Source organism: Camarhynchus parvulus, chromosome 12 (genome assembly GCF_901933205.1).
Source record: "Camarhynchus parvulus chromosome 12, STF_HiC, whole genome shotgun sequence".
NCBI classification, from domain to species: domain Eukaryota; kingdom Metazoa; phylum Chordata; class Aves; order Passeriformes; family Thraupidae; genus Camarhynchus; species Camarhynchus parvulus.
The window spans coordinates 5,328,954-5,353,976 of record NC_044582.1 but is presented as its reverse complement, the minus strand read 5'-3'; the positions used below and the strand labels follow the sequence as shown (position 1 = coordinate 5,353,976).

General features: G+C 40.7%; 2 protein-coding genes across 8 annotated transcripts in view; both read left to right on the top strand.

The window, feature by feature from the left end:
- Window positions 1-9,638, top strand: part of NISCH (nischarin) — a 29,172-nt gene extending 19,534 nt beyond the window's left edge. Inside the window, exons 14-21 of one of the 5 annotated variants that reach the window (XM_030956719.1) lie at window positions 1,854-1,975; window positions 2,828-2,883; window positions 3,362-4,669; window positions 5,079-5,253; window positions 6,447-6,600; window positions 7,145-7,273; window positions 7,610-7,771; window positions 8,248-9,638. In XM_030956719.1, coding sequence (XP_030812579.1) covers window positions 1,854-1,975; window positions 2,828-2,883; window positions 3,362-4,669; window positions 5,079-5,253; window positions 6,447-6,600; window positions 7,145-7,273; window positions 7,610-7,771; window positions 8,248-8,876 — 2,735 coding nt within the window. In that variant the 3' untranslated portion in view covers window positions 8,877-9,638. Of the gene's footprint in view, window positions 1-1,853; window positions 1,976-2,827; window positions 2,884-3,361; window positions 4,670-5,078; window positions 5,254-5,922; window positions 6,422-6,446; window positions 6,601-7,144; window positions 7,274-7,609; window positions 7,772-8,247 lie in introns of those variants that run through there. The other 4 variants (XM_030956720.1, XM_030956721.1, XM_030956724.1 and 1 more) reach the window with 4 other exon arrangements.
- Window positions 9,639-16,605: 6,967 nt separating this feature from the next.
- STAB1 (stabilin 1) overlaps window positions 16,606-25,023 on the top strand; it is a 53,875-nt gene continuing 45,457 nt past the window's right edge. For 2 of the 3 annotated variants that reach the window (XM_030956539.1, XM_030956537.1), the window contains exons 1-4: window positions 16,606-16,657; window positions 17,716-17,851; window positions 23,257-23,393; window positions 24,842-24,957. In XM_030956539.1, coding sequence (XP_030812399.1) covers window positions 17,771-17,851; window positions 23,257-23,393; window positions 24,842-24,957 — 334 coding nt within the window. In that variant the 5' untranslated portion in view covers window positions 16,606-16,657; window positions 17,716-17,770. Of the gene's footprint in view, window positions 16,658-17,698; window positions 17,852-23,256; window positions 23,394-24,841; window positions 24,958-25,023 lie in introns of all 3 variants that reach the window. The other variant, XM_030956538.1, reaches the window with a different exon arrangement.

The following is a 25,023-nucleotide window of genomic DNA, read 5'->3' as shown; positions in this document are numbered from 1 at the left end:
AATATGCATAGTGAGAGAAGACTTCGTACCCGTCTAAAAGAGCTGGGATTATCTTCTCGATTTCTTGGGGGGCACAGCTTCCTCTTGCCATTAATCAGTGGATTGGTGGATAAGGGAGAGAAGCATCCCTGAGGAGCTTGATCTTTGGAAAAAGTCCATTGCTGTGACTTCTGCAGAATCAGCAGAGGTTTCCTAGTCCACTCTAGAAAAATGAAACTATTCTGACAGCATTTGATTAAGGGGCAGACACCTACATACACATTTAGTTGCTATTTATGTACTTTGCCTTTGTAGCCCTTCTAGATCATTTTTCATCTGCAGAAAAAATGCCAGGTTTTCCAAAATCAAGTAAATGCTCACTTTAACATATTAAGCACTTGACAAACTGTCTCAATTCTGTAACTATGTAAAAACCTGCAGTTTTATACAGGACTTGCTGTAAAAATGTATGTCAGCAACCCCTGGGACTGTTTAAATTATTTATCAATAGATCTTTTTCTACTACAGTAAATGTTTAGGAGCAAACAAAACTTGGGAGAAAAGAAAATACAGATCTTTCTAAAGGACTTAGGAGTTCTATAGAGTGGTATGAGAGTCAAGATTTATTTACTGTAGTCCTTTTCCACAAAATTCCTTCAGTAGAATTTTGGGGAAGGCTTTTATGAATAATGGGAAAATGAGGGCTGTGCAGGCTGTTTCTTGGCTTCAACAATAAAAATTTATTATTTGCTACATATCTAACTATGAAGGGTTGCTTTCAAAACACCAGTTTTGAGAAATCTATTTTAAAGAAAATGGAAATATGCTAAGCAATTAGTTTCACTGTTAGACCTTAAGTCATGAATAATGGAATTAATTTCCTGATGTGCTGTTTCTATGAATTGTTTTTTCTGCATTTTCTAAGACACCATCTGTTTCCGTAACATATTATTCATACTTAATGTCATTGGGAAGTGGCTTATGGAAAAAGATTAAATATTTATATAGGAAACAGAAAATCAAAAATAATGCTGTCATGTTCTGGTTTTCCTGTCAATTTGAGTTTCCTTCTTGCTAACACAGTATTTTGTTCAAGTAATAAATACCTCTTGTGTTTCCTCTGACCATGAGATGTCTTGGTGTAATCTGCTGAACTTTACCATCAATCCAGAAAGATACGTACAGGTTTTTTATGCTCAAGCCAGAAACATGTCCACACTGTAATTTTGTTGATTATTTTCATATTTAAATACTTGAGCTGGCTGGCTCAGTGGCAATACTGAAAATTGATTTGCTCTGTTGTGCCAGTTCGATGCTGTGAATATCAAACTGGCAAAAAGTCAAACCTCCCTGAGAATGTTGCCTTATGTTCACTCATTATAAGTTTTTACTGATGATTCAGCTTTGAACCGTTGAAAAAGGTTCCAAATAAGGTGAGATAATATCTAAAGTGGCATTTGAGAGATCAGAGCTTCTCTGTCTGGTTGAAGGATGTACACAGATATTACAGATATTGTTCAGTTGAAGCTTGCAGAAATTTGGGAGTGTGCTACAAGGTTCATGAAGAGTGCCCTGCCAGCCTAGCAGCTGACTAGTTCTGTTAAAACTGAGCTGTGTCAAGATTTCTTACACCAGAATTTGAGATTGAAATTGATTTTTAGTTTGAGAAAGAAGCTGAAGCAGTCGTTTTTAATCAAACTAAAATTCTGCTTGCTTTTTTGTCCTGGCTATTGTGTGAAGAGATCCTTTAGCTTTAATGATTTATGATTAGATCTTAATTATGCAGTTTTAATTCCACTTGATTGGCAAATACTATAAGACATTTATTTTTGGTTTACTTCAGTGATTTAAAGAGCTGTTTATGTTTATTCTAGAAATAATTTGTGAAGAAACAGTCCTAGCCAGCAGTTTTTTGCAATCCAGTGATTCGACTCCTACAGACCATACAGTTCCCCAGAGATGCTTTGAAATACCAGACTCCAGATGTAAAATTCAGGTAATTGCTACATTTCTGTTTATATTATAGTATTTTTAAAAGCTTTTGCAAACTTATTTCTGATGTTAAATTTAGATTATCATAGTAATCCATAGCAAAGAGGTTTTTTGCTTCTCAGAGCTATTTTAGTGGAAAAGGAAGCAGCCCCAAATTTGATTCAAGGATGCTTGGTCCAGCTTATAAATTGAATGCAGAATCCAAGTTTACCAGAGTTGCAGAGAACTGTTGTAACTATGGCTTTGAGGTGTTTACCCAGTACTAGTATAACATCATTTAACAGCCATTTAGATGCGGAGTGTAAGAATTGCGTCTTATCATATTACAGTATCAGTTTTTGAAAGGCAGTTCTCTTGCAAGAACCTTCTCCCTGTCAATAGGCAATGGCCTTAATTTGTCTTCTTCAATCTCCTCCTGTCTGATAACTTCTGGTTTGTGATTTCATTTGTGGTATTGGAAGCACTCTTCATATGCATGGCTTCAAGGAATAAGACAGGAAGACTTGATGTCTCTTCCTTTGCTACCAGCGTAGTTGGTCTTTGTCAGGTTCACTTAGTGTTTGGCTTCATGTTACACTAATTCACTAAAAGTTTGTAAAGTGCTGAAATGCCTGGGTCACAGGTTGGATCTGTTCTCAGGTCAGCAGCAGAGCTCATTCTTCTTCTGCCTTAGCTGAATGCCCAGCCTAAAGCAAACATTATTTTTGAGTCCTCAAAGGATGACTGTTAAGCTCCCTATGAAAACAGCAGGACTTGGCCAGCTTTAAAAAGCTTGAGCCAGCATTAACTTTGCTTCTCATGTGTGCTGAACTCTTAAGTAGTTTACAGCTTCCTGATGTTACTTTCTTCTCCTTAGGCACCTGCCTCTTCATTGACTTCATGCAAAGATTATGGTGGTGGTCATCATGTGTGGTAAGCTACATAAATAAATTCTGGTTTAAATCCTTGTTAGCTTTAGGGTAATAACAGTGGATACTGTTTTCTTAAACACAGCCTTTAAGGCAAAACAGTCTCTTTCATTGTATTCTGCCTCTGGTTTTTTGAACCAAAAATATGTTTTTAACCTTTGAACCCTGGAATGCAGCTGGTGGTTTCAAAACCAGCAATAGCTGTATTGTCTAGTCCTTTAGCTTGTGAGGTTGTGCTTACTGGGGATGGGAAAGGAAAGGGGAGTTAAACATTTTAGTTTTTACTTTCTATAGAATTACATGCTACCAGCCTTTAAAATCAATGCCTGTGCAGTACAAAGGTGTTCTACAAAATTACATTGGTTTAACTGTATTAGCAAGAGCAAATATCAAAGTTCTGAGAAGCAGCACCATGAATTGTAGGTAGCCATAACTGTTTTTAAACTCAAGTTTGTACTTACTATGACTTCTCTCTTTTGAAGTTTGGAGAGAGAACACTGTGCAGTGCCTGACCCCTGTAACACCATCATCTTGCCTTTTAATTGTATGTCCTACACTGCCACCAACCAAGACTTTATCCAGCACCTTTCTGCCTCGATAGTGCAGGCTGTGCAGAAATCTGCCCCCTCTCCCACAGAGAATAAAGGAAGCCCTGTGGGTAATTCCACAACCACAGACAAAGCAGATGGATATTTTGAAATGGGACTTCATGAAGGAAATCAGACTTTTGAGTTCAGCACTACTTTGGATGCTCAATCATCTGACAACATAGCAGTGGAGAGTGTTGACATAGTCAAAATTCTCTGGAGCTTTTCAATTCACATTCATAAAGGACTCAGACAGTTTGCTTCCTGTTTGGTTTTGACCGATGAGATGCTAGCTGTGTTTGAGATTCCTCATCAGGAATTGAGAGGAAATTGCCAGCACATCCCTTCTGCCTTGAAATTAACACTGTGTTTTCCCTACACTGATCTAATAGAATTTGGCTTTCTCCTGCCAGAAGTCTGTTTAACTCTGAAGCTGAAAAACAGTGACCACTGCTTGTTTATTGTTTCAGACTCCCAGAATCTTCAAGACTTTTATTCCTGTTTACAAACGTGTTGCTCTCAACACTACACATCAATGTTACCAAGCTCCACGTGGTACTGTAGAAAAGCAAATCTCCAAGAATTTCTCTGTCAGCTCATGGAATTGAATTGCATTTCAGCTGAAGATGTTGAAATAAAAGGTTGTTTCCCAACATATCTTGTTTATGGGAATAAAACCAATGTTCAGAAAGTCTTGCATCAACCAGAGTCAGCTGGCAATAACAAGGAATGGTCAAAGAATGCTTTGTGTTCTGCACTTTATTCTTCAGTATATAAATCTTCTGACCAGAGTCCCTGTGTGGTCCATCCGTGTTGGATATTTCTGACACCCCAGCATTTGTACATAGTTAAGGTGGATTTCAGCTTACTGCCAGGTAAATGGGCAGGCACAGAGGAGTTGGGAAGTGTATTTAAGCTGAACAGAATTCCATTGGCATCACTTGTGCTGCATCCAACTCACGGTGCCACACAGCAGAAGGGTTCATTTTTGGATGGACATGTGCTGGAGTTGCTTGTTGGATACAGATTTGTTACAGCAGTGTTTGTTCTACCTCATGAGAAATTCCACTTTCTAAGAATCTACAGCCTTCTAAGGACACTGCTCCAGGATGTTAAGACTATTATTATTTTCAAAGCTTCGAGCAAATCGGATGCTGTAAGAAATCATGCTGCGGAGGCAAACAGACACGGTCAGGCAGCCAGGTAATGGTTCCTGTGAAAGGTCTCTAGCACAGTGCTTGATGTGGCCTGACCCCTGTGTTTGCTGCTGTCATTGTGGTTGGGTTTGGACTGTAGTATTGATGAAATACTTCTGCATTGTGCTAGTCTGGTGTAAGTGTGAATGGTTATCCTGGACTGTAGCAGTCCCCCTTTTTTTTTCTGTTTTGTTGCTGCAACATAAAATGTAATTTCTGATGGAAGGAAACTTCCTATTTCATGTGCCTGCAGGCTGAGGTCATTGCAGCTTGACAGCTATGGTCAAGATATAAATAATTTAAACTATTAAAAATGGAAGTTATCTGGTTTTAATTTTTGAATTAAATACAAATATTTTTGAAAGGGAGAAAAAGGTCTTTACATTTTGATTATTTGTATTCTGGATCTTTTCTAGTTTTTGCAAGCCTCATCTGACATTGTCATCCTTATACCCATCTGAGCTTCTTATGCAGAAGATAACAGAAGACAACCAGATTCCTGTTCACATTCATGTTTCTGTGTCTCTGCAGTATGTGGCTGGGCTGAAGGGAAGAGCCCTGGTTGAATTTTTCCATAGCAACATTGCAGAGGTATCGTGTCTATATCAAGTGTACAAAAACATGCTTTGTGACCTTTCTGTACTACACAGTATCTATAAAAACTTTCCTGATCAAATTTAGCCACAAGAATTAGGCTCTGGGAAACCTGAAAACATTTTGATCAAGAATCTGGGTGTTACTCCATTTTGGGTTCCCTGCTACAACAATTGGGATTCTGCAAAGCATATTTTGCCTTCAGGATCTGTGGTGCTGAGCAAGAGAGTACACTACCGTATGTCTTGAAGATGTGATTGCTCCAAGAATGTTCCTCTATTTTCTTTAAAGTGGGAAAAGGCTAGAAAATAACAGGAATGAAATTATTTTGGGGTGGTTCTTAGCTAAATCAATAAATAAATGCTCTGACATGTTTTTGTAGTACTGTGCATGACTGCAGCACATGTGCATGGCTGCAGGTACTCCAGAAACATGAACAGATAAACCTGATTCTGAAAAACATTTAAGTGTATCTGGGGAACATCAGATTGAAAAGTAAAAACATTACCCAAAATTTATGATGTGGCATTTTGAGTGATAAATCACTGTGATCTGAGTACAAATTGAAAAGCTTGCGAAATAGATACATTTTTCTTATTCCCTTACCACTCTTCCAAATGTTTTAAGTAAGCACAGTTACAAGCTGTACTTCTCTTTTTATATCAGGAGAAGCTGATAAAAAAAGCAGGTGACTCATTTAAGGGTTCACAGTAAGCCCATCAAGTTAGAAGCTGGGAAGATGCTGAGTTGGAGCAGCAGCTGCGGTGGCAAGCCGTGCTCCTGTCCTCTCTCCAGGGTCTTTGAATCCAACCCTCAGAAACACCTAAAGGCTCTGCAGACTTGAGGTTTGGGAGGCCACTGTTCAGCTGGTGATTAAAGTTTTGCCTGCAGTGTTTGCCCTAAAAAGTCTTTCTTATAAATGAGATGTTTTTCTGTATTTTTCTAATTTTGGTTAGAAAGCAAGGGATAATTTGCTTATAACAGAAAAATAATTTTCTTACATAAACACAAGATATTTTCAGTGGCTGCCATTGTGGCCTCATTTAGCACTACCTCTCTTTAACCAGAGCATGTTCAGATGCTTAAGATTTTGAAGTTGTTTCTCTGGGGGTCTAAAGTTGCCTCTAAGGTGATGAAACTGTCTGAAATATCAAAGTTCATGTGTTTATGAAACAAAATTTACATCTTAGGTGGAAAATGAAGAGTTGAGACACCTCATGTGGTCTTCAGTTCTGTTTTACAAGACTCCCAGTGTGGAAGTGATGGCTTGTGCGCTTCTCTCAACAAAAGCTATTTACTTTCTGTTGGATGATTCTTTCATTCATGCAGATGAGCACCAGTCAGGTAAAATAGTTACTTTGATCCTTTAATCATGTTACCAATGTAATCTCTCTCTCTGTGTTTGTCCTTAGCCTAAGAACCAGTTTTGATCAATATTCTTAATTAGACCTCCTAGTTGAAGGGGTCAGTATTTACATAAGGCTTTTATGTTCAAAAAAACAGGGTCTTGAGTCATGTCTGCTTTTCAGACAGACCCTTTTAGCTGCCATGGGATCCATGCTGTTCTCTGATGTTGTTTCATGGTCCCTCTCATAATGAAAATGGAAAGGGAAGGGTAATGAACCTCATGGTGGTCATTCAGTTAAAGTGTGTTATTAGTTAGTGCATGTGCTGATTTAAATCAGGCATGGGACAAATATTTTTTAAAATGCTCCTAATAAAAACTGCTTGTATTTCGCTTGAGAAATGTTTAGCCGCTGTACCCAGTTTTTTCTTAATTTCTTTCTTCAAGTGTGAGATAAGTATTAGATTGCTCTGTCCATAAGCATAATTTTTATATTACAATCTTTTTGTTTTGACCTTTTATTCATGTATACTTCTTTAACAGATTTTTGGAACAAAGAAAACTCTGACTGTGAAAACAGTTCTTTCCACCTGTCTTGCTGCTTTGTGCTAAAACTTAATGACCTGCAGTCAGTAAATGTTGGCCTGTTTGACCAATACTTCCGAATTACTGGTGAGTACAACTTGTGCTTAAAGCTTTTCCAGTTCTATTTTGTTCTAGTCTTTTTTAGATGGATCTGTGTCTTGATTAGTGAGATGATGCTTTTTCTTGAATCCCTAGACCAAGATTTGAATCATAAGTATACATTGTATTTTAAATGAAGAAATTTTTTTTGAGGGATTTGTAAGGATTCTGTTGTTGTTTTCAAGAATTTGAAATATTTCTGAATAGTGATGCATGTTTTCAGGAGAAATAATCCTTAAAAAAAATCTTTTCTGATGACATTGCAAGTTTGTTCAAGAAATGGTAATGTCACAGTGAGTGAATTATGTTCATTGTTCTCCTCAGGGCATTCTGCAGATCACATTGTCACCTGCCTGACAAGAGACAGTTACAACACTCACACCTTCATACAGCAGCTTATGGCAGTCCTGTCACTGCTTGCACGCACTCCTTCACCTGAACCGGTAGATAAGGACTTCTACTCTGAATTTGGGAGTAAAAACACAGGTGAATCTTTTCTACATATCATGACTGATTCAGGCATCAGACTTAAGGCTTCACCTAAACTGTTTTGATTAAAAACTGTTTTGAGGGACATTTATGCAGCAGTCATTTCTTGTTTGATACTTCACTGAACTCCCGGATTTAATTGTCTTAGATGTGCCTTATGTGAGCAGGATTGTTAAATATGTAAGAATCTTACACAAGTGAAGTTAGTGATGGCTTCTTGCTTTCACCCTGGACTTTCATGGTTAGAAATTTGCAGAAATGAGTGTTGGTAATCCAAGAAGGACACTGGCAGAGACCTGCAATCCAAATACAATTATTCCAGTATTGTTTATAAGCAAAAGCATGTATCAATAGATACAAAACTTAAATTCTTCTAGCTACAGCCAGCTGTCAAGGATTGTTGTTTATCCTAGTACATTAAGAAAATATTGTGTAGCACTAAATAGAGATATAATAATGTATGTTTCTTGCAGGAAAAATGGAGAATTATGAACTGATTCACTCTAGCAGAGTAAAATTTATTTATCCAAATGAAGAGGAAATTGGGGACCTTGCTTTTCTAGTGGCAGAGAAGATGGATGGTTTGACCAGTCTTCCATCCCTCAACATCCTTCTGTATGTGTTGGCGTTTCAAGTAAATCACTTTGAAGGATCTGCTCAGAACACTAGTTCACTTCAACCTAAAACACTGATACTGACCAGCTCTGATTTGTTCCTCTTTGATGAAGATTATATCAGTTACCCACTACCTGAATTTGCTAAGGAGCCACCAAAGAGAGACAAGTACCAGCTTGCAGATGGAAGACGAATCCGGGATTTAGACAGAGTGCTCATGGGGTATCAGACATATCCACAGGCCCTTACATTTGTGTTTGATGATGTTCAGAATCAGGACCTGATGCAGAATTTAACACTGGATCACTTTGGAGAAACTGATAGTGTCCCAAAAGGAAATTCCAAACAAGAGGGCAGCAGGAGCAGAGAGATACAGTGGTACATTTTTATCCCAAGTGCAGAAAGCAGGGAGAAATTAATTTCATTGCTTGCAAGACAGTGGGAGATCCTGTGTGGTAGGGAATTGCCTTTGGAACTCACTGGGTAGTTACTGCACAGCCAAGTATTTCAGTATGTATTACAAGATAAAGCACAGTGAGTAAGTAGATAGTACCTGTCAAGTTCTCTTTGTTTTCATGAGGAGCTGACCTGGACTCCTTTGCTCCCTGGTGCAGTGAACATGTAATAGTACATAGAAATATTCTGAAGTGTTAACTGGGGACTGACCTTCTTGTACAGTCTATTTTTATGCAATAGTATATAGTGAAAAAAACACATGAGACATCCTGGGAAACTGTATGGAAAATTTAAGGAGTCAACACTATTCTGTCGTCTGGGGCTGTTAAGGTTTCCACTATTTTTCTGTATATATCAGTCTTGCTGTTCTATACAAATTCTAATGTGTAAATAAGGGTAAATGCTTGTGTATGTTCAAGTGCAATGTTCTTTGTACAAGAAGTATTTTGGGTATGCTGCTAATGCTTATTATTTAATGATCTTACAGTTTTATATATGTTTTTCTTTGAGGCCAAGTGTAATTATTTGCTGCCAATCATTAACTTAACAGTAAAATTTGAGCCACAAGCAGGTAACAAATTTTCATATGAAACTATTTTCACAGGCATTCATTTTCCTTATCCAAGGATAAAAGAGTTGCTTGGTAAAGATCCCCTCAGTATTGTCTTGAAAGTGGAAATACCCAATGTGGGTATATTGGCATTTTGTCAGCAAATAATGGATTTGTATCTCTGAACACAAAGTCTTTTCTTTGCCTATCTTGTCAATACAAATAAAGTGTAATTTGACAGTTTTCTTTTGGCCTTGTCTTTATTCAAGTTTATATCTTGTGTTTCCAGGATACCATATGGCAGTTCAGCAGCACACATTCTGTTCCTAGAGTGCATTGTAAAGTATGAAATGTGCAGCAAGATGAAAGAAGAAAATAGTTCATTCTCCTACAAGACTGTTAGTCCAGAAATACAGCTGAGTCATGGAAACTGAGGATCTGCAGCCTCTAAACACAATTTGAGGATTTATTTCAAGTACTTTTGCTTATCTGTTAGATATTAGGGATTTTCTTTCTAAGCTGTTGTGTTTAACTTGACAGTTACTGTGCTAACAAGTTTTAGCATCCCCCATGACAATAAAATCCCTACTCACTATTATGGAGACAGATATTGATGCTGAAAAACAATGTTCTGTATCCAGTGGGAGTAAGAAGGGAAGAACAGTTTTGATACTTATATGGCAGCTGATGCTGCTTAAAACTGGTGCCCCTTAAACACATAGAGAAATCTGGGTTGGAAGAGACCTTGGGACATCCAAGAGTCAAGCTCTAAACAGGGCAATCTTCAAACAGGTTGCTCCGGGCCTGGTCCAAACAAGTTAGGAGTTTTCTCCAAGAATGGCATATCCACAGTGGTGTAAGGAATTTGGTGCTTTCACAGAGTATTTTTCCATGCTGTTGCAGAGCTTGGCTGTGCTTTTTGGATTTCAGAGGCCAGGAATGTTGCAGTCAGTGCAAGGATAACAAAGACAGAGGCAGCCAAAGTCAAATTGTATTGCAGGATGCAGTGGAGTTCCCAAAGCAAGCAGAGATGAGGAGCATAACTGGAGTGCAGCTCTGCTCCCAGTTTGACAGAGGAAGCCTAACTCCTTAAGCTTAGACTGAACTGAACAGTTAAGGTAGGTACTGCAGGCTCTTGGAGAAAATTAAATTTTCCTGTACTTTAGAGCTCTTCTATTCTCTGAAATCTCAAGGTTGCTTATGTTCATTTAAGTTTAATTATCATTGGGTAGAAAAAGCTAATTTCTAAGTTAAACATCCTAGGAATAAAGTAATTAAAAGAAATCTTAGGTCTTCACTAGTTCTTTCTGAAGTAGCTCTGTTAATCACTTATTAATAATTGTCCAAGGTTACACTTGAGAAGCTGGTGGCAACTTAAACAGTCGGATTTTCAAAAGCATTTGAGGACTTACCAGATGAACAGATAATTCACAAATGAATTTATAAGTGAATACGAAGGGAGTCTGAGGTATTCCTCTGGAACTGTCTGGATTTGGGCCAACATGGACAGATCTGTCTCTCATATGAGGATTATACTTGTCATTGCTTCTGGATAAGTCAGCTCTGCTTCCATCTTATTTATAAGGGCTGTTCTGGGGGGTGCCCTGTGCTTGAGACAGACATGAGTTCTGTTTTAAGCATCTTTTGTAAAACCCAACTGTTAAAGGTATTTTAAAGCAGTAGTGGTACCAGAGAATCTTATATTAGAGTAAGCAGGGATAACCCCCTGCTTGTCACATACTTAGAGCAGGTAAGGCCTCTTTTTCATATTGTAGAAAAAACACATCTCCGGTTAAACTTGAAATTCTTTTTAGGTTCACAGCTGTTTAAAACATAGAATCTGTGCCTTTGGAACAAATTATTAATCCAGGAAATAGCTGCAATTCCTCCTTTTTATCTTGGTAAGCATTGATCACATTTCAAGATTAACAAAATGTTCAGTACATACTGCAGTATGTTTTGATTCTTCCATTAACTATCTTACCTGTGATGCTAATCAGAATTGTTTATTTTCAGGGCATTTTTTCAATAAATCATTTTTTATTCTCTGCTAAGTAGAACATGGGTTATATAAAGCTTTTTCCTTGATACTTCACGTCTTTTTCCATTTTTACCTGGAAAAAAAAAATAGAAATGACGGCCCAACCAAACTGCAAACAAGAAATCCCCCCTTTTTACTGCTGCCAGGTATCTGATCCCGTGCTGCTTTCATAGAATCACAGAATGGTTTCTGTTGCAATGGACTTTCAAGATCATCTCATTCCAACCCCCCTTCCATAGGCAGGGATGCCACCCACATGATCTATTTTCCAAGGACCCCATCCAGCCTGGCCTTGGACACTTCCAGGGATGGGGCATCCACAGCATCTCTGGGCACCTGTGCCAAGGCCTCTGAGTGAAAGATGTCTTCCTTACATCTAACTAAATCTCTTCAACTAAAAAACATTCCCTGTGGTTGCATCACTGTCTGCCATGGTAAAAATTCCCTCAATAAAAAACCCTTTAAATACTGATATGGCTGCAGTCAGGTCTCCCTGGACCTGCTTTTGTTCCAGCCTGAACAGCTCAAACTCTCCCAGCCAGTCTCCAGTGGAGGAGAGATGTTCTGTGTTAGAGCCTGCTGGAGTCAGTGCTTTGTGGGTGTGCATTTCTGTTCATTTAAGTGCAATATTAAACTGAAAATTTTCATAAAATGACATTCTTCAGTGCCAACCTGTTGTGTTTATTGTCTAATTTTAATGTAGTCTTTTGTTCTTAAATAAGCAACTCAAGTGAGGTTTTCTTGAAAATGTACAATCACTTCTTGCAACTAAACTGATTGCTTCAGTTCATAAAGATTTGCCAGAACTTTCCACATTTAGTTTCGACAGAAAGTTCTGCAGAATAAAGTCACTGTCAACAGCTGAGCTCACATAGAATAGTCTTGATTTCTGCTTCTCTTTCTGCAAGAGCACTACAAAGCCCTGCAGGCATATTCCTCTTTAGTAACCCTTTGTCCTCAAATTCTTTCCAGCTTCCAACCCTTGTTCAACATTAAGACAATACATGAGTAGCTGAAGTTCTGACCAGAAACACACAGAGGGAGGTGGGGGACCTTTGTCAGGAAAGTATCGCCTGAACTCTCAAACTTCTGTGTTCTGGCTTTGCAGCTGATGTAGAATTTTGCCACCCCAGGAAGACCCAGACAATTATTTTTGTTCAGTGTCATCTGTCAAGGATCAAGGTTTTAAAACTTCTCTTGTATTACAATTAAAAAGTTGTAAACGAACCTCATTCGGAAGGAAAGTAAATGAGGTGCTGACCTGGGCTACACTGTTTTCTCTGCAAGAAGAAATGACAGTGTGACCTGCATCCTGTGCATCTTGTATCCATTCCTGTGCTGCTTTACAGAGCTCTGCTCTGCCTGGCTGTGGATGTACTGCCCAATTCTATATTTCCCTCAGCCCCTCTGGCTTACCTTCTTGTCCTTACCAGCCCTGATAATGAGCTGGGTTTTGTTAATTGGTGTAACACAAAGTGCTGCTGCATCTTACTTGCATTCTGATCAGAAAGTTTACTTCCGCAGTAGTAATCTTCAAACATACCAAATCTTAGACAGCAGCCACATGAGGAAAAGCAGGGAAGTTGTGGCTCAGACCAGACCACAAGTTTCTGTAGCTTGATGTCTACCTGATTTTAAAGGGCATTTAGTAACTTGGAAAGCTAAATTTTGACGTGAAAAAGGGAGGATGGGAAATTCATTAGATCCAGAAAGACTGGCCAGCACTGGAAAAATCTGCTTGAATAGCTGCATGAAGAGCAGTAGCCAGAGTAGATGAGGTGGGCACCAAGCCCTTGTGCTTCAGTCTTCAGGGTCTCTCAGAGAGGATGACAAGAACCCCCTAGCATCTCTGAAGTTGCTGAAAATGCAGAGCTAGCAGGATTCTGACTCCCATCTCCATCTGTTCTCAGGCAGACATTCAGTGCTGTCCTTGGCAAACTGTTGGGTACAGCTTGAGTCAAGCACATGGTAGGCCCTTTGTATCCCTTATAGACAACAGGGCCTGAAGAATCAGCAGCACTTCATGGGAGTGCTCACTGCCTCTGCCATTGTGCTCCTGTCAGCAGGTACTGAGTTTCAATAGCTCCGCTATTGGAACAAACAGCTTTACCCAGAATTCTAATTAGTATTGGGTACCTGTGGGGAATTTAGAGTCTGACTTTCCAGTACAATCACAGATTAATAAATGGGAAAGGTACAAAACTAAAACCAAGAGACAGGAAAATGTTACTCTTTTTCACTGCAGCAGAACATGTAAAGGAACTCAGAGTCAAGAGAAAGTGATAGGCCAGACTTAAAGCACTTACTTACTTTTTGGAGTAACCGGATGTGAGCAACCATGACAATTTCTTTCTGAATTGTGCCACAGCATTGTGCTCAGGCAGCCCTACCTGTCTGCTTGGAAGTGGACTACTGTGTGTGTGAGAAAGAGAAGGATAAACAGACTCTATTCTCTGTGCAATCCTTGCAGGTTTTGTTGTTTTTTTTGCTTTTATGAGCAAACCTTATTTTGCTTTTATGAGCAAAATTCCAGTTCCTTCCAACTTGCCAAGAGAAAAGGAAAATTAGGGTTGTGTCCTTGCATCTTCACCAGGACCCTGAGGGTATGTTGGGTAAATATGGTTCAGCTGGCCCCATTCCTACACACAAGCAGTATTGGCTTGGCCTGTTTAATTCTTTTCAGACTCACAGCCTTACAATTCAGAGCAAAGGGACTTCATGTCCTTTCCCAGCTTTGCCAGAAGTGCAGAACAAGAGTCCTTTTCTCTCTGTGGATGTAATCAAATGGTCAGTTCCCAGAGAAGCTGTGTGGCAAGGTGGACTGGATGGCAAATCACTTGCCTTGGCTCTGTAGTTTCTAAACAAAAGATTTCAATAGCAGGAAATTGCCCAATCTGCTCAGAGCTGCACACACTTCACAGAGCAGAGCTGGTGACCTAGCATTTTAAAACACAGTGTGTGGCACAGGCAGGGAGTCTGGGAGGATTTGTAGCCTTATCCTTTGCCTTTGTCCAAGTGGGGGTTTGGTTTCTTTTCCTGTGAAACAGGTTGAGTAATTTTTGCGAGCAGATTCTCAACTTTTAATGTGTACACAATAAAAATTCCAGGTCTTACAAAAGTTGCTTTAGAGGACTCAGCTTGTCATTGATGCATAAATAAAAAGAGAGGGAATTTTTCCCTGAGAGAGAAAAATCCTGAGCTTTCCTGCTGCCAACAGTCTACTGATGATGGGGGAGACTGAGCCCACAAGGTAAATGTTAAGTGTTTTGTAGCAGTCATCTTGGAGGAGTCAGGGCCAGAATCTGAAGATGTTCCTGAGACCCACGTCTGTGACTTCTGCTAAACCAGCCACCTTCTGTTATGTGGGCAAGAGACACTTGACAGATAAGTCAATCTCCATGCCTTCTAAAACAAATAAGATCCATGTGTGAAGCCTCACAGATAAACACACTGGCAGACAGTTGACAACTCCTACTCTATGCTTCAAAATTGAATTTGCACAATCCTATTTCAATCAAACATTGACTAGGACGTGAACAAAATCCTCCTACCTTGCCTGCACAGGGCTGTTTGTGTATTCTGTTATTAGATCTTTACAAGCCTTGCCTAAATTTTCTCTTTTGATGAAGGCTCTCTGGCAGATCTCAGGATCTTGCTTTATGAGATTCTGGTGTTTGAAATATTTTGTAGAGATGCCTCTATGCATGAGTGGGTCTAATATTGAAATGAGTGAGGGAACTGGGGTTTCTATTCGTTGACAGTTTTGAAGAGTTTTGGACTAAGCAAATCAATCAGCAAAAAGCAATCAATAAGCAAAAAATTGATCCAATGCATTTTGCCTCTAAGACATAAAGTTTTTATAGATGTCATCCATGAGAAAATACATTTATCTGCCTAGGATGAATCCATCTATGAGAAGAGAAGAGAAACTAGGTTTATTTGGTTCATTTTGCTTCCTGTGCTGTTTCTCTGCTGGTGTTGCCATCTTTGATGACACTGCCAGCTGGAACTGCTGCTGAGAGCACCTTGGCTTTTGTGCACTGAACATTACTAATGGCTCTTGGCCATCTATTAATTTAGAGGTGGTCTGTGATTCACCTTCTTACTGATTTCCAGAATCATGAAGATCCAAAAGTGTTGCAGATTTTGGTGTTCCAGTTCCAGCAGTGGTGGTGAACAAAGTCTCCGTTCTCTCAGAGCAGTTCATAGGCAGTGGCTGAAACACACACTGCTAATGCTGCTTGGTCAGGAAAGCAGGGTCTAATGACAGATGACCTTTTGATTTTTCAGTTTATTCTCTGCTGCTGTACAATGGCACTACTCACTGTTTGCATTTTTAGCCTGTATATTGCTTTTGTATTGCTAGTCTTTAATTGGGGTGAGGTCAGATAAGGAAGCTGGCTGTGAACCTTTTGATGTTGCTGTGAATCTGATTTATTTAATTCAGACAGGAATTTTACCAAGCATTTCTCTCCCTTCCTGGTTTCCTTGCAGTAGGTCAGATGCAGTGATGATAAGCAGCAGTGGAAAGCCCTGGAATCAGTCTTCGTGTGTCTTTTCTTGCCCTGTACCATTTTCAGTGCTGAGCCATTTAGAAAACTGTCATTATAGAAGCCAATGCACCTTCCAATGCCCCAGGGTGAGCTATTTTCACCTTAAAAACTTAACAGCTGTGTGAGGATGCTGGCAACTTAATCCCTGTGTCATACAACCAGTTCTTGGAAAACCCAACAATCTCCACCATCCTCCTGGGGCAGCATGGAGTAGAGGAGCAGCCTCATTCTTGTGTTTCCATGGCCAGCTCAGGGCCATGACTGCAGGCCAAGAAAACACTGTACAGCTTCCATTCTCTACAAGAGTGTCCCCACTGCCCATTTGTGACTTTCCCATCCCACCAGAGCTGGCTGAGCCATGGTGCCTCTGCCTCATTTTGATGACCTTCAGGGTACCAAATAGTTGCCAAAGCAGTGTGAGCCCTCTGATCTTGACAGGGTGGCACCAGCTGGGCAGTGACAGCCCCAGGGCTGCCGTTGTCCTGCAGCAGGACAAGAGGGCTGAGCTGTTGGGTTGAGCTGTGGGCTGGTGCTGCTCACATGGGTTGCAGTGGATGGTTGTGTGCCTTATCTGCTTCCTGTTAGTGCAGGATATATAGCAGGGCTGGCTGTTCATCATGCTTTCCCTGTAGGATGAAGGCAGAAGTAAAGCACAGCTAACGGCAGCAGTAAGTACAGCGCTTCCTATGCGCCTCATGTGTTACAGCCTGTGTGTCTTTGTGGGGATGCAGGAGCAAAAAGGTATTAATGCTCTCATTATTTATGTAAACACAAGAATGGTTCCATGGTCTGGTTTCATTTAGGCACCTCCCTGTGCTATTAATGACTTGAAAATATGAAGGTGCCTCATCGCTTAGTGAAATTTGTTGCTAACAGAAGCACTCCTGAGACTGCTCAGGATAGTGGGCTCTCTTGGCAGTGCAGGGAGGCAAAGAACATGGAATATCTGCCAATAATCAATCACTTGTAAAATTCAAAAGGAGAATATAAATTGCAGACTGTACTCCAGGTTAGTGTGTATTTTTTTAAACCCTGTTTTGGGACTTTTCTGAGTGCTATGGAAATGCTCCTTGGATTCATCAAGCTGTCAGCAGAGTGTTTGGGAATTATAAATTTTGCCATTGCTGCCATATCATCAGCTTTTCTTGCTGAGAAAGTCAACTATTTAAAATAAAAATATCAAAGCCTGCCCAAAGTGCTTGATTGATTGATTGATGCAATGTGCTCCATTCCTGTTCTGTCACTCGCATTGCTTTGTTCTTGCAATACTTTGGTATAGGCAGTGCTCAGCTCTACCTTCACTTGGAGGTGTTATGGACATATTCACATCGGTGGCAAAAGGAAATTAACTTACCCTTCATGAATTTATGGTATTTAAGTTTGCCCATTGCATTTGCCTTCTGTTAAGAACACAGTTAACCTCTTTTCATTCCAATTAGTTGAAAACTAAGGATTTCCTTCCTTCTGTTTTGAACTGATATGTAAGAGGAAATCCGTAGATGTTCCTGTTTTGAGTAAACCTTTTACTAAGGAGTTCTGCTTGTGCATTTAAAAAAAGAATGGAAAGAAAAAGCTTATGTTGATTCAGAAATGACACTAGAAGTAGCAGATCCATTTCTGAGGGCTTTGCAGCAAAAAGCACAGTGCAAAAATGCTCTCTCCCTGTTTACTTTTAACCTCTGGTTTGTCTTGGATCTGATTCTTAGTAGGCGGTGTTATCTTACAGAAATTGCAGCCTCTCTCGCCACCCCTTTTGTGTAAAGGGTCCTGCCTGTAAAAGCATGAAAATGCATCCTCCTGGATTGCTGTTTTTCTTCTTAGCAGCATGCTTCACTCCCACAGCTGACTGCCAGAGTCAGAAGGTAAGTCTGCGCGTCTTTAAATGTTCATTGAAAAATTCTTCATATCTGGATGGTAGCATGTTAGGAAATAGACCTCTCCACAACTCTTTTTTTTTTCATTTACATTTAGTTAGGTGCAGAATAAAATCAGTAAAAACTGTAGGGCTGTAAGGTATCTTCTCTGTAGTCCAAACTCAGGAGATAAATATAAGGTTGAAGGGAGCTGCTTGAGTTTTGAATCAGATTAAATTCCTGTCTAAGTTAGGCGTTGAACTTGAAAGAAGCAACATCAGAGGAAAATGCTCAGCATCTTTGCCTTCTGCTAGTTTCAGTATGTGGGAGAGGAACTTTGTATCCATTAGGACAGAGCCATAAGTTTCCCAGGAGAATTTTACTTAAAAATAATTTTTACAGTCTCATCAATTTGTCCCTTTGCAACATTTTTTTTTCAATTATATTTCTCAAAAGCTCCTTGGTAAGGATTGTTGAATACTTTCCATTTCATTTCAATTTTGTTGATTTTCTTTTTATTCCTTCCTCTCTGTTCTTGTGTTTAGCAGCAACACCTAGGAGAATGTGTGATACCTTTGTAGATCCGTTCTCTAGACTCTGTAGTGAGGCAGCCCAGTTCCTGTGGGCTGGAATTCACACTAATTCACTTTATATTGTCTCCTGCCATCCCCTTCCTCGTGTCCTGCTGTTGGAGGAGTGAACTTGCCTGCTAAGCCCAGAGTTGTGGGGGGCATTTGGAAATTCCCTGGGGAGGGGAAACACCCTGTGTAGGGTTGTCTTGTCTTGAATGACACAGCAGGGCCTTGTGGGGAGTCGACAGACCTGTGAGTCTTAAGGATTTGATTTAGAAAAAGCCAGAGGACTGGAAAGATGCTTCATTGTCAGACCTTTGGATGGAAGCTTCTGTATAGACTCTCTCATGAGAGGGCCATAAATGAATACTGGGAAGGCTTGTAGGACCATTATGGTGACTTGAGCACAAACATGAAGTGTTTCTAGGGGTGGATTTCATCTGCCTGGAGATGTGGGTTCCAGGCAGATGGGTTTCAGATTGTGTTCAGAGGCATGGGCTTATGTCTTCAGCTGCTGTAAGTGGAGATGTAGGTCTCTCTACGTGGAGACACTGTTGATCTCTGTGATCACTGAGGAGTCTGGCTTGGCATGAAACAGTTACATTATTAGGTAGTGAGTACCCACTTACAGAGAAGTTAAATGTTTTGAATCACCTCTGGAGCACTTTACTTACAGGTTTTTTTCCTCAAAAATTCCCTCTATGGGGAAAGAGCAGAAATATTTGCAAGGTTATAATGGGAGATAAGGAAAAATGAGGATCTAATGAAGCTTTCTCTGGCAGTTTGGAGAACCCATTGGATCTGATTGGAATAAAAGTGCTGTGATTCCACAGGAGGCTTTTCTTGGCTCACAGGGGCCATTGAGAGAGGAGATAGATTGTGTGCTGCTTGTTTTTCAGTGATGTGACCTCAGGGCTCAGCTTTAATGGTTCAAACATGACAGTGACTGTTAGTCTGATTTGGTTTTTTATACCTCTTGCTATGGGCTGGGGAAGATGCAGCAGATGTGAGAACCATGGAAGTTTTTTGCTGGGAGGAGGCCAATCCCAGGCTGTGCTGGAGGAGGAATGAAGTCAGGTGGGAAATGAGGAGAGTGGCTCAGCATCCTCATGTTCCCAGTGCTCTGCAGCTGAGAAGCTGGGAAACCCAGGGCAACAGTAAATCTCATGTTTTGTGATCTCTGAGCTTAATTGTTCATCTTCAGGTTACAAAGTGTCTTCCTTGAACAAGTGTGAAGAGTTTGTGTGTCCAGGAGCTGCTGCTCTGTTCAGCTCAAGTGTTACTGAGAACTACTTGGGGAGGTTCATGACTATAATGACTCGAGCATGTGTCCACAGCTCTGTTTTGTAAAGGACAAATGCCCTGGAAACTTGGTGATTCATTAGATAATGGCTATTTCCAGAACTGGCTCCCAGGATTGTTGGAGCCAAGCACTGACGTCCAAATATGTTTTTCTTTCTTCCTTGAGATTTTTACCATGCAGAAGGATTTGTGTTATGGTTTGGGAGGAAAAGATAAAGAATGAAAATGAGAGGAATGAAACTAGCCCTTACAAAATAGTTCCCAGCTTATTCTCTTGAGGTGGAGTATGAGAAATGAGCACTTGAGAAGTGAGGGACATCTGTTCAGAGAGGAGGGAAGGAAACACTGCAGCATCCAGAAGCTTCTATGTGTCTCAGCTGAGTGCAGAGAACAGTGGTAGCTCTTGCACAAGCATTTGAGTGCAGGGAGAGAGCACAGCACAGCCTGGAAGACAGAGGCACCCTGGCTCTTAACTTCTTTTGGCTACAGCTGGATGTCTTCTGCTTTAAAAACTTCATTTTGGAGATGTTTGAGAGCATCAGTCCTCCTTTTCTGTTCCTCTGTACACAAACTGTGACCCAGTCCAGGCTCACAACATCACCTGATCAGAACAGTGACTGTCACCAGGCAGCACTGCTGCATCACAGGGACAGATATTCCCTCTTGCTGCTTCCTTTCCAGTGGCTTTGCTCTTAGGAACAGCAGTCAAAGATAAGCCCAAGGGAGCAGTGCATCATTGTTTTCCGTGAGGCTGTGCCCCAGGAGCCACTTCTGACTCAAACTTCTGTCTGTCTTCCATCCTTTCCAGAATTTGAGTATCCAGACTGTTGCATTTATGTCCCTTGATTCCCTCTTCTGCTTTCCTAAGACGCAAAACTCTCCAGAAAATGGCTGCTTCATCAGTTCTGTCACTCAAATTAGAAGGGAAATATTTTTTTTAATAGTTTTCCACTCAGCTGTTTTCTTCCTCTTTCCTCCTGCCTGTTGCTGCTGACATAAGCATATTCCTTATAAAAAGGGGAAGGTCTTACTGGAAAGCTGCCTAAGCCTAGCAAGTGTCCCAGTAGGGTAGGGGGGATTCCACAATAACTGTCTTGTCTTAGAGGTCTGCAAGTAATTAAACATGCCAGCAGGGAGGAATGGCAGACATCCATCTCTCCCACTCTTCATTTCCATTGAGAAATGGAGCCACATTGATGAAGGAAAGAGAAGGGAGATAGAATAATGCATGAGTAATGGTGTCTTCCTGCACCACCGTGACAGAGAACACATTTAATGGCCCAGCTGTGTCTGATGCCTGAAAGTAGAGATGAAATAGAAGGTTGGAGAATTTTAATTTAGTGTTTTGTGCTCTACTGTTTAGTGGTCTTTTTGATACAGATAGGATGGCTCAGATACCTGGTAGAGGTTTGTGGCATAATTCCAACTCACAGGAAGGAGTCCACATTTGTATTTATTACTCAGGCATCTTCCCACTCCTTTTTCTGAGGCATTGTCTCAGGAAAGGCTAATGCTGGGATTTGGTAAAACCAAAAAGGCAGGAGCTGTCTGCTCTGTGAGACCCATGTTCCTGTCTTCAACTGGCTCCTTTCAAAAGGCCAGCTTTAATCTGGAGTCCTCATTTGAAATCCAATCAGATGGTGACCCCATCGATGGCCCTGCTGGTCTTTAGAGGCAGAGTGCTCTGGAGGCAGCACCTTGTTTGTTCATCCATATTGTTTGTCTTCTTCCCTGCTTTGCTCCATGAAAAATGGGAAATCTCCTCTGCCTGCTCTGTGCATAAGGAACAGCAAAGCTGATCTCTGTTCCACTGGATAATATCAGTAAAGCTGGTGAGCTGGTGCTCACAGGAGAGATGGAGTTGGTGGATCTCAGATTGGTTTTGAGCTCTTTATACTGCAAGGGAGTCCTTGACATAAGTGGTTTTGGGGATTCTGCTGCCAGGGGAACTGGAGGTTGCTGTATGGTAGGAAAGCCTCAGAAGCACAGCTAGAAGGTAATATCCATGGGAAGGGCAACCACAGCCACAGAAATAATTTTCTTCACCGGGCAGCATTCTTGCATGTATGGCTGCAGAAGGTAGATCCATAAACATGAGCAAAAGCTCAACAGCTCCAGTCAGAGGGAAAGAGTCAGGAAATATTCCAGGGATGTGTTTCTGTGGACTTGAGAGTTGAGGGTTATCTCTCAGGAGGTTTTCCTGACAGGGTCTGCTGCCTATCATCTGGGAGGGCCTTCCTGAGCTCTTGATAACTGATGGGAAGCCATGGGCTTCCTGCCTTGCCTTGAGGCAAATGTATGTATTTGGGCTTAAGTTCAGAGGAAGCAAAGCTGAGATTGCTGATGGGAATCCAAAACAAGGAGTTCTGGGGACAGGAGGGCTGCTGCATTAGCAGCATTGTTCAGGATTGGCTTCAAAATTCCAGATCAAGGCCTCTCCCAAAATTTGATATAATGTTTTTATTTTTAGAAAATACAATGCCTGTAGAAGCAGAGCTGAGATGAGCTCTGGGTTTTTTCCAGTCAATGACCTTCTGGGGCATACACAGCTCATGCTTCCCAGCTTTTCTCTGTCATCAGCAGTGGCAAATACAGTCTTTTTTCAAAATTACCAATGAGGTTTCCATGCAGTTGCTTGTTTCCAGAAGTTTAGAAATTCAAGGAAATGCTTTTGGAGCAAAATCACAAGTTTTAATGACAGGTTGGCATGTGATGATGATCATTCACTCTTGAGGCTGTACTTTGTTATCTGTGTTTTAGTTGGAAAAACAAGGTTGTGCAGGGGTGGAGGAAAGCCCTGCGAGGAAAACCAAACCCCTAAAGTCATTCTGGTTGGGTGGAAGGACCTACTGATTTATTCACCAGCCATGTGGTATATCCAAGTGTCCTACCTGATCTTCATGCCAATGTTTATGGAGTCCTTCTCACCTGAGGTCAAAGCATCAAGGAGTTCAGAGAGGTGCAGAGCACCTTTCCTTTTCATCCACCTCCCTGTGCCTTCTCACAGGCAGTTGCCATGAGAAATATTTCTGTGAGCAACTCCTGGCTCTGGGAAATAGACTGAACTAACACAGCCAGCTCTGCAGATCCAGGGAACAGCAATGAACTGGATTTTATCAGTGGCATGGAAAAGATAAATGCTGTGTTGCCTTTTAATTCAGTGTCTTCTGGCAAGAGTTATTAATTTAGGGGTTGTCCTCACACACCACTATCATATGCTTGTAAAAGATCAGCTGAAATTAGCAATGCAGAGTTGTGGTTATTTTAGAAATGGTTAGAAATTTTGCTGTGGGTCATAGGGGAAGGATAACATAGCTGTGATCTGTCCTGTTGCTTCTAGTTGAGATCCAGTGGATCCAAGCATGCAGCACCTTGGCAGGAGGGTTTAGTCCATGGGAGAATGTGCTGCACTGGCCACTGCCCTCCCCAGTGATATCTAACTAATGGTGCAACTTGATAAAGATATTCCAAGATTGGCAAGATAAGTGCCTGGGATAACAATTTAATCTGGGGCTATTTCTGTGCTGTTTTTTTTTTAAGTTAAAATCCATGCGATGTAATGTCAAGACGACGTTCACCTTGAATACAGCGTGTACTTCTTGTGCTGCAGTGCCTAAAATGTTGTGTCCAAGAGGCTGGTTAAGGACCACCCAAAGACCAGGGGTGAGAGACTGCAGGTAAGGCCTGTTTCCTAACTGTGTTATGCTTTTGGTGCAGCCCTTCTAGCAGGAAGCAGTGTGCTCTTCAGGAGAACACATACGTGGTTTTGAGCTGTAAAGGTCCCTGGAGTTCTGTTTCAGATGGGTTTATGGCCCCTATTATTGTTGCTTTTGTCTCTCTACAAATTCCATAGACTTTTGGCTGGGCAGGTTCTACATACACAGAACAAATTAAATGACAATAACCTCTTAACTTGCCCCAAATAACCCGAGTTTGTTAATCCTGCTGTAGCAATTTAAACAGAGGTCTGTCTAGCATAAAAACCTGTTTCAGACCCAGAATTCCTTAGTGGCTTGTTAAGAAAAAAAATTAATGATAGTTCCCCTTGTATATCCTCCCAGCTTCCAGCAATAATCCTCTGAACTTTTAACCTTCCTATTTCACTTTATGACAATTGCTTGTTCATGTGTTCCTTGCTCATACTCTGTTGAGCTTGGCAGGTAGGAAAAGAATGAAGGAAAACTGAATTTACTAGGAGGCTTTTGTAAAATGAAACACTATAGATTATTGTTTGTGTATGTATTCAGCAGAGAATGTTAACTGCTAATACAAAACCCCATTGTCTGCTCTTTCTCTGATTCTCTCAAAATACTTTAAAAATAGTGGTGACAGTTTTGTAGTTTATAGCAGTTTTTGCACACACACAGGAGTCAGATGAAGCCAAAGCAGCAATGCTATTAGACAATTTCCAAGTTCCTTTTGGGAAGGATGTGGTGCCAAAAATAAAATGAAGTGTAAGAATAATGTGAGTCTATGCAGCTTTTCTGAGTGTTATCTACTCTTGTGGTGGTTGTTGGACAGACCCAAGAATAGTTTTTACTGTGTACGTGCAGAACAAGAGTCACTGCCACCAAGGACTCACCCTGTGTGTAGAGGGGAGGGATGATGGGCTGAAAAGAAGATGCTTCCTTGGGGGATTTAAGGCATTTGACTAAGATTTAATAGAGAATCTGTGAATAATATGGCTATTAAATCCAAATTTATAGCATCTTGATCTGGAGTCTTTAGTAAAAGACATAAAGGGATGAGTCCTGAAAAGAGATTTTGTTCTTTCAAATTTATTTTAGATGTGAAGTTGAATGCTGAGTCACTCTGGAAATCCTACCTTTTTTCCTGTGCTGTTTAACCCTTCAGCACCCAAAGTTTCATTCCTGATGCAAGATCCCGTCTCATGCCCAGTCCCAGACAGGTTTCTTCTAACCAATCTCTGAGGCTCAAATCAATGAGTCTCTTTAGAGAAGACATAACTGGAGTGAAACCTCTTGTGTGTCTGCATGGAACAGGGGATGAGGGCCCTGCCTTCCCTTCAGAGCTCAGGGCACTGCAGTGGGATTGCCTAGAAACCCTCCAGCGGGTCTGTGTTGGGTTTGAGGTATAATAATAATCTTGGATTATTCTTTTTAAGATACTCTGTCAAGTTAGGAGAAAATACCCTTTCGCTGCCAGGGTGCCATCGCGTGTGTCAGAAGGAAATTGAGGAGAGAAAATGCTGTCCAGGATTCTGGGGTACAGAGTGCTATGGTAAGTTTTGAGGTTTTTTATGACAACCTCCAGCTGTTGAACAGGTCAAACCAGTTTTAATAGGAG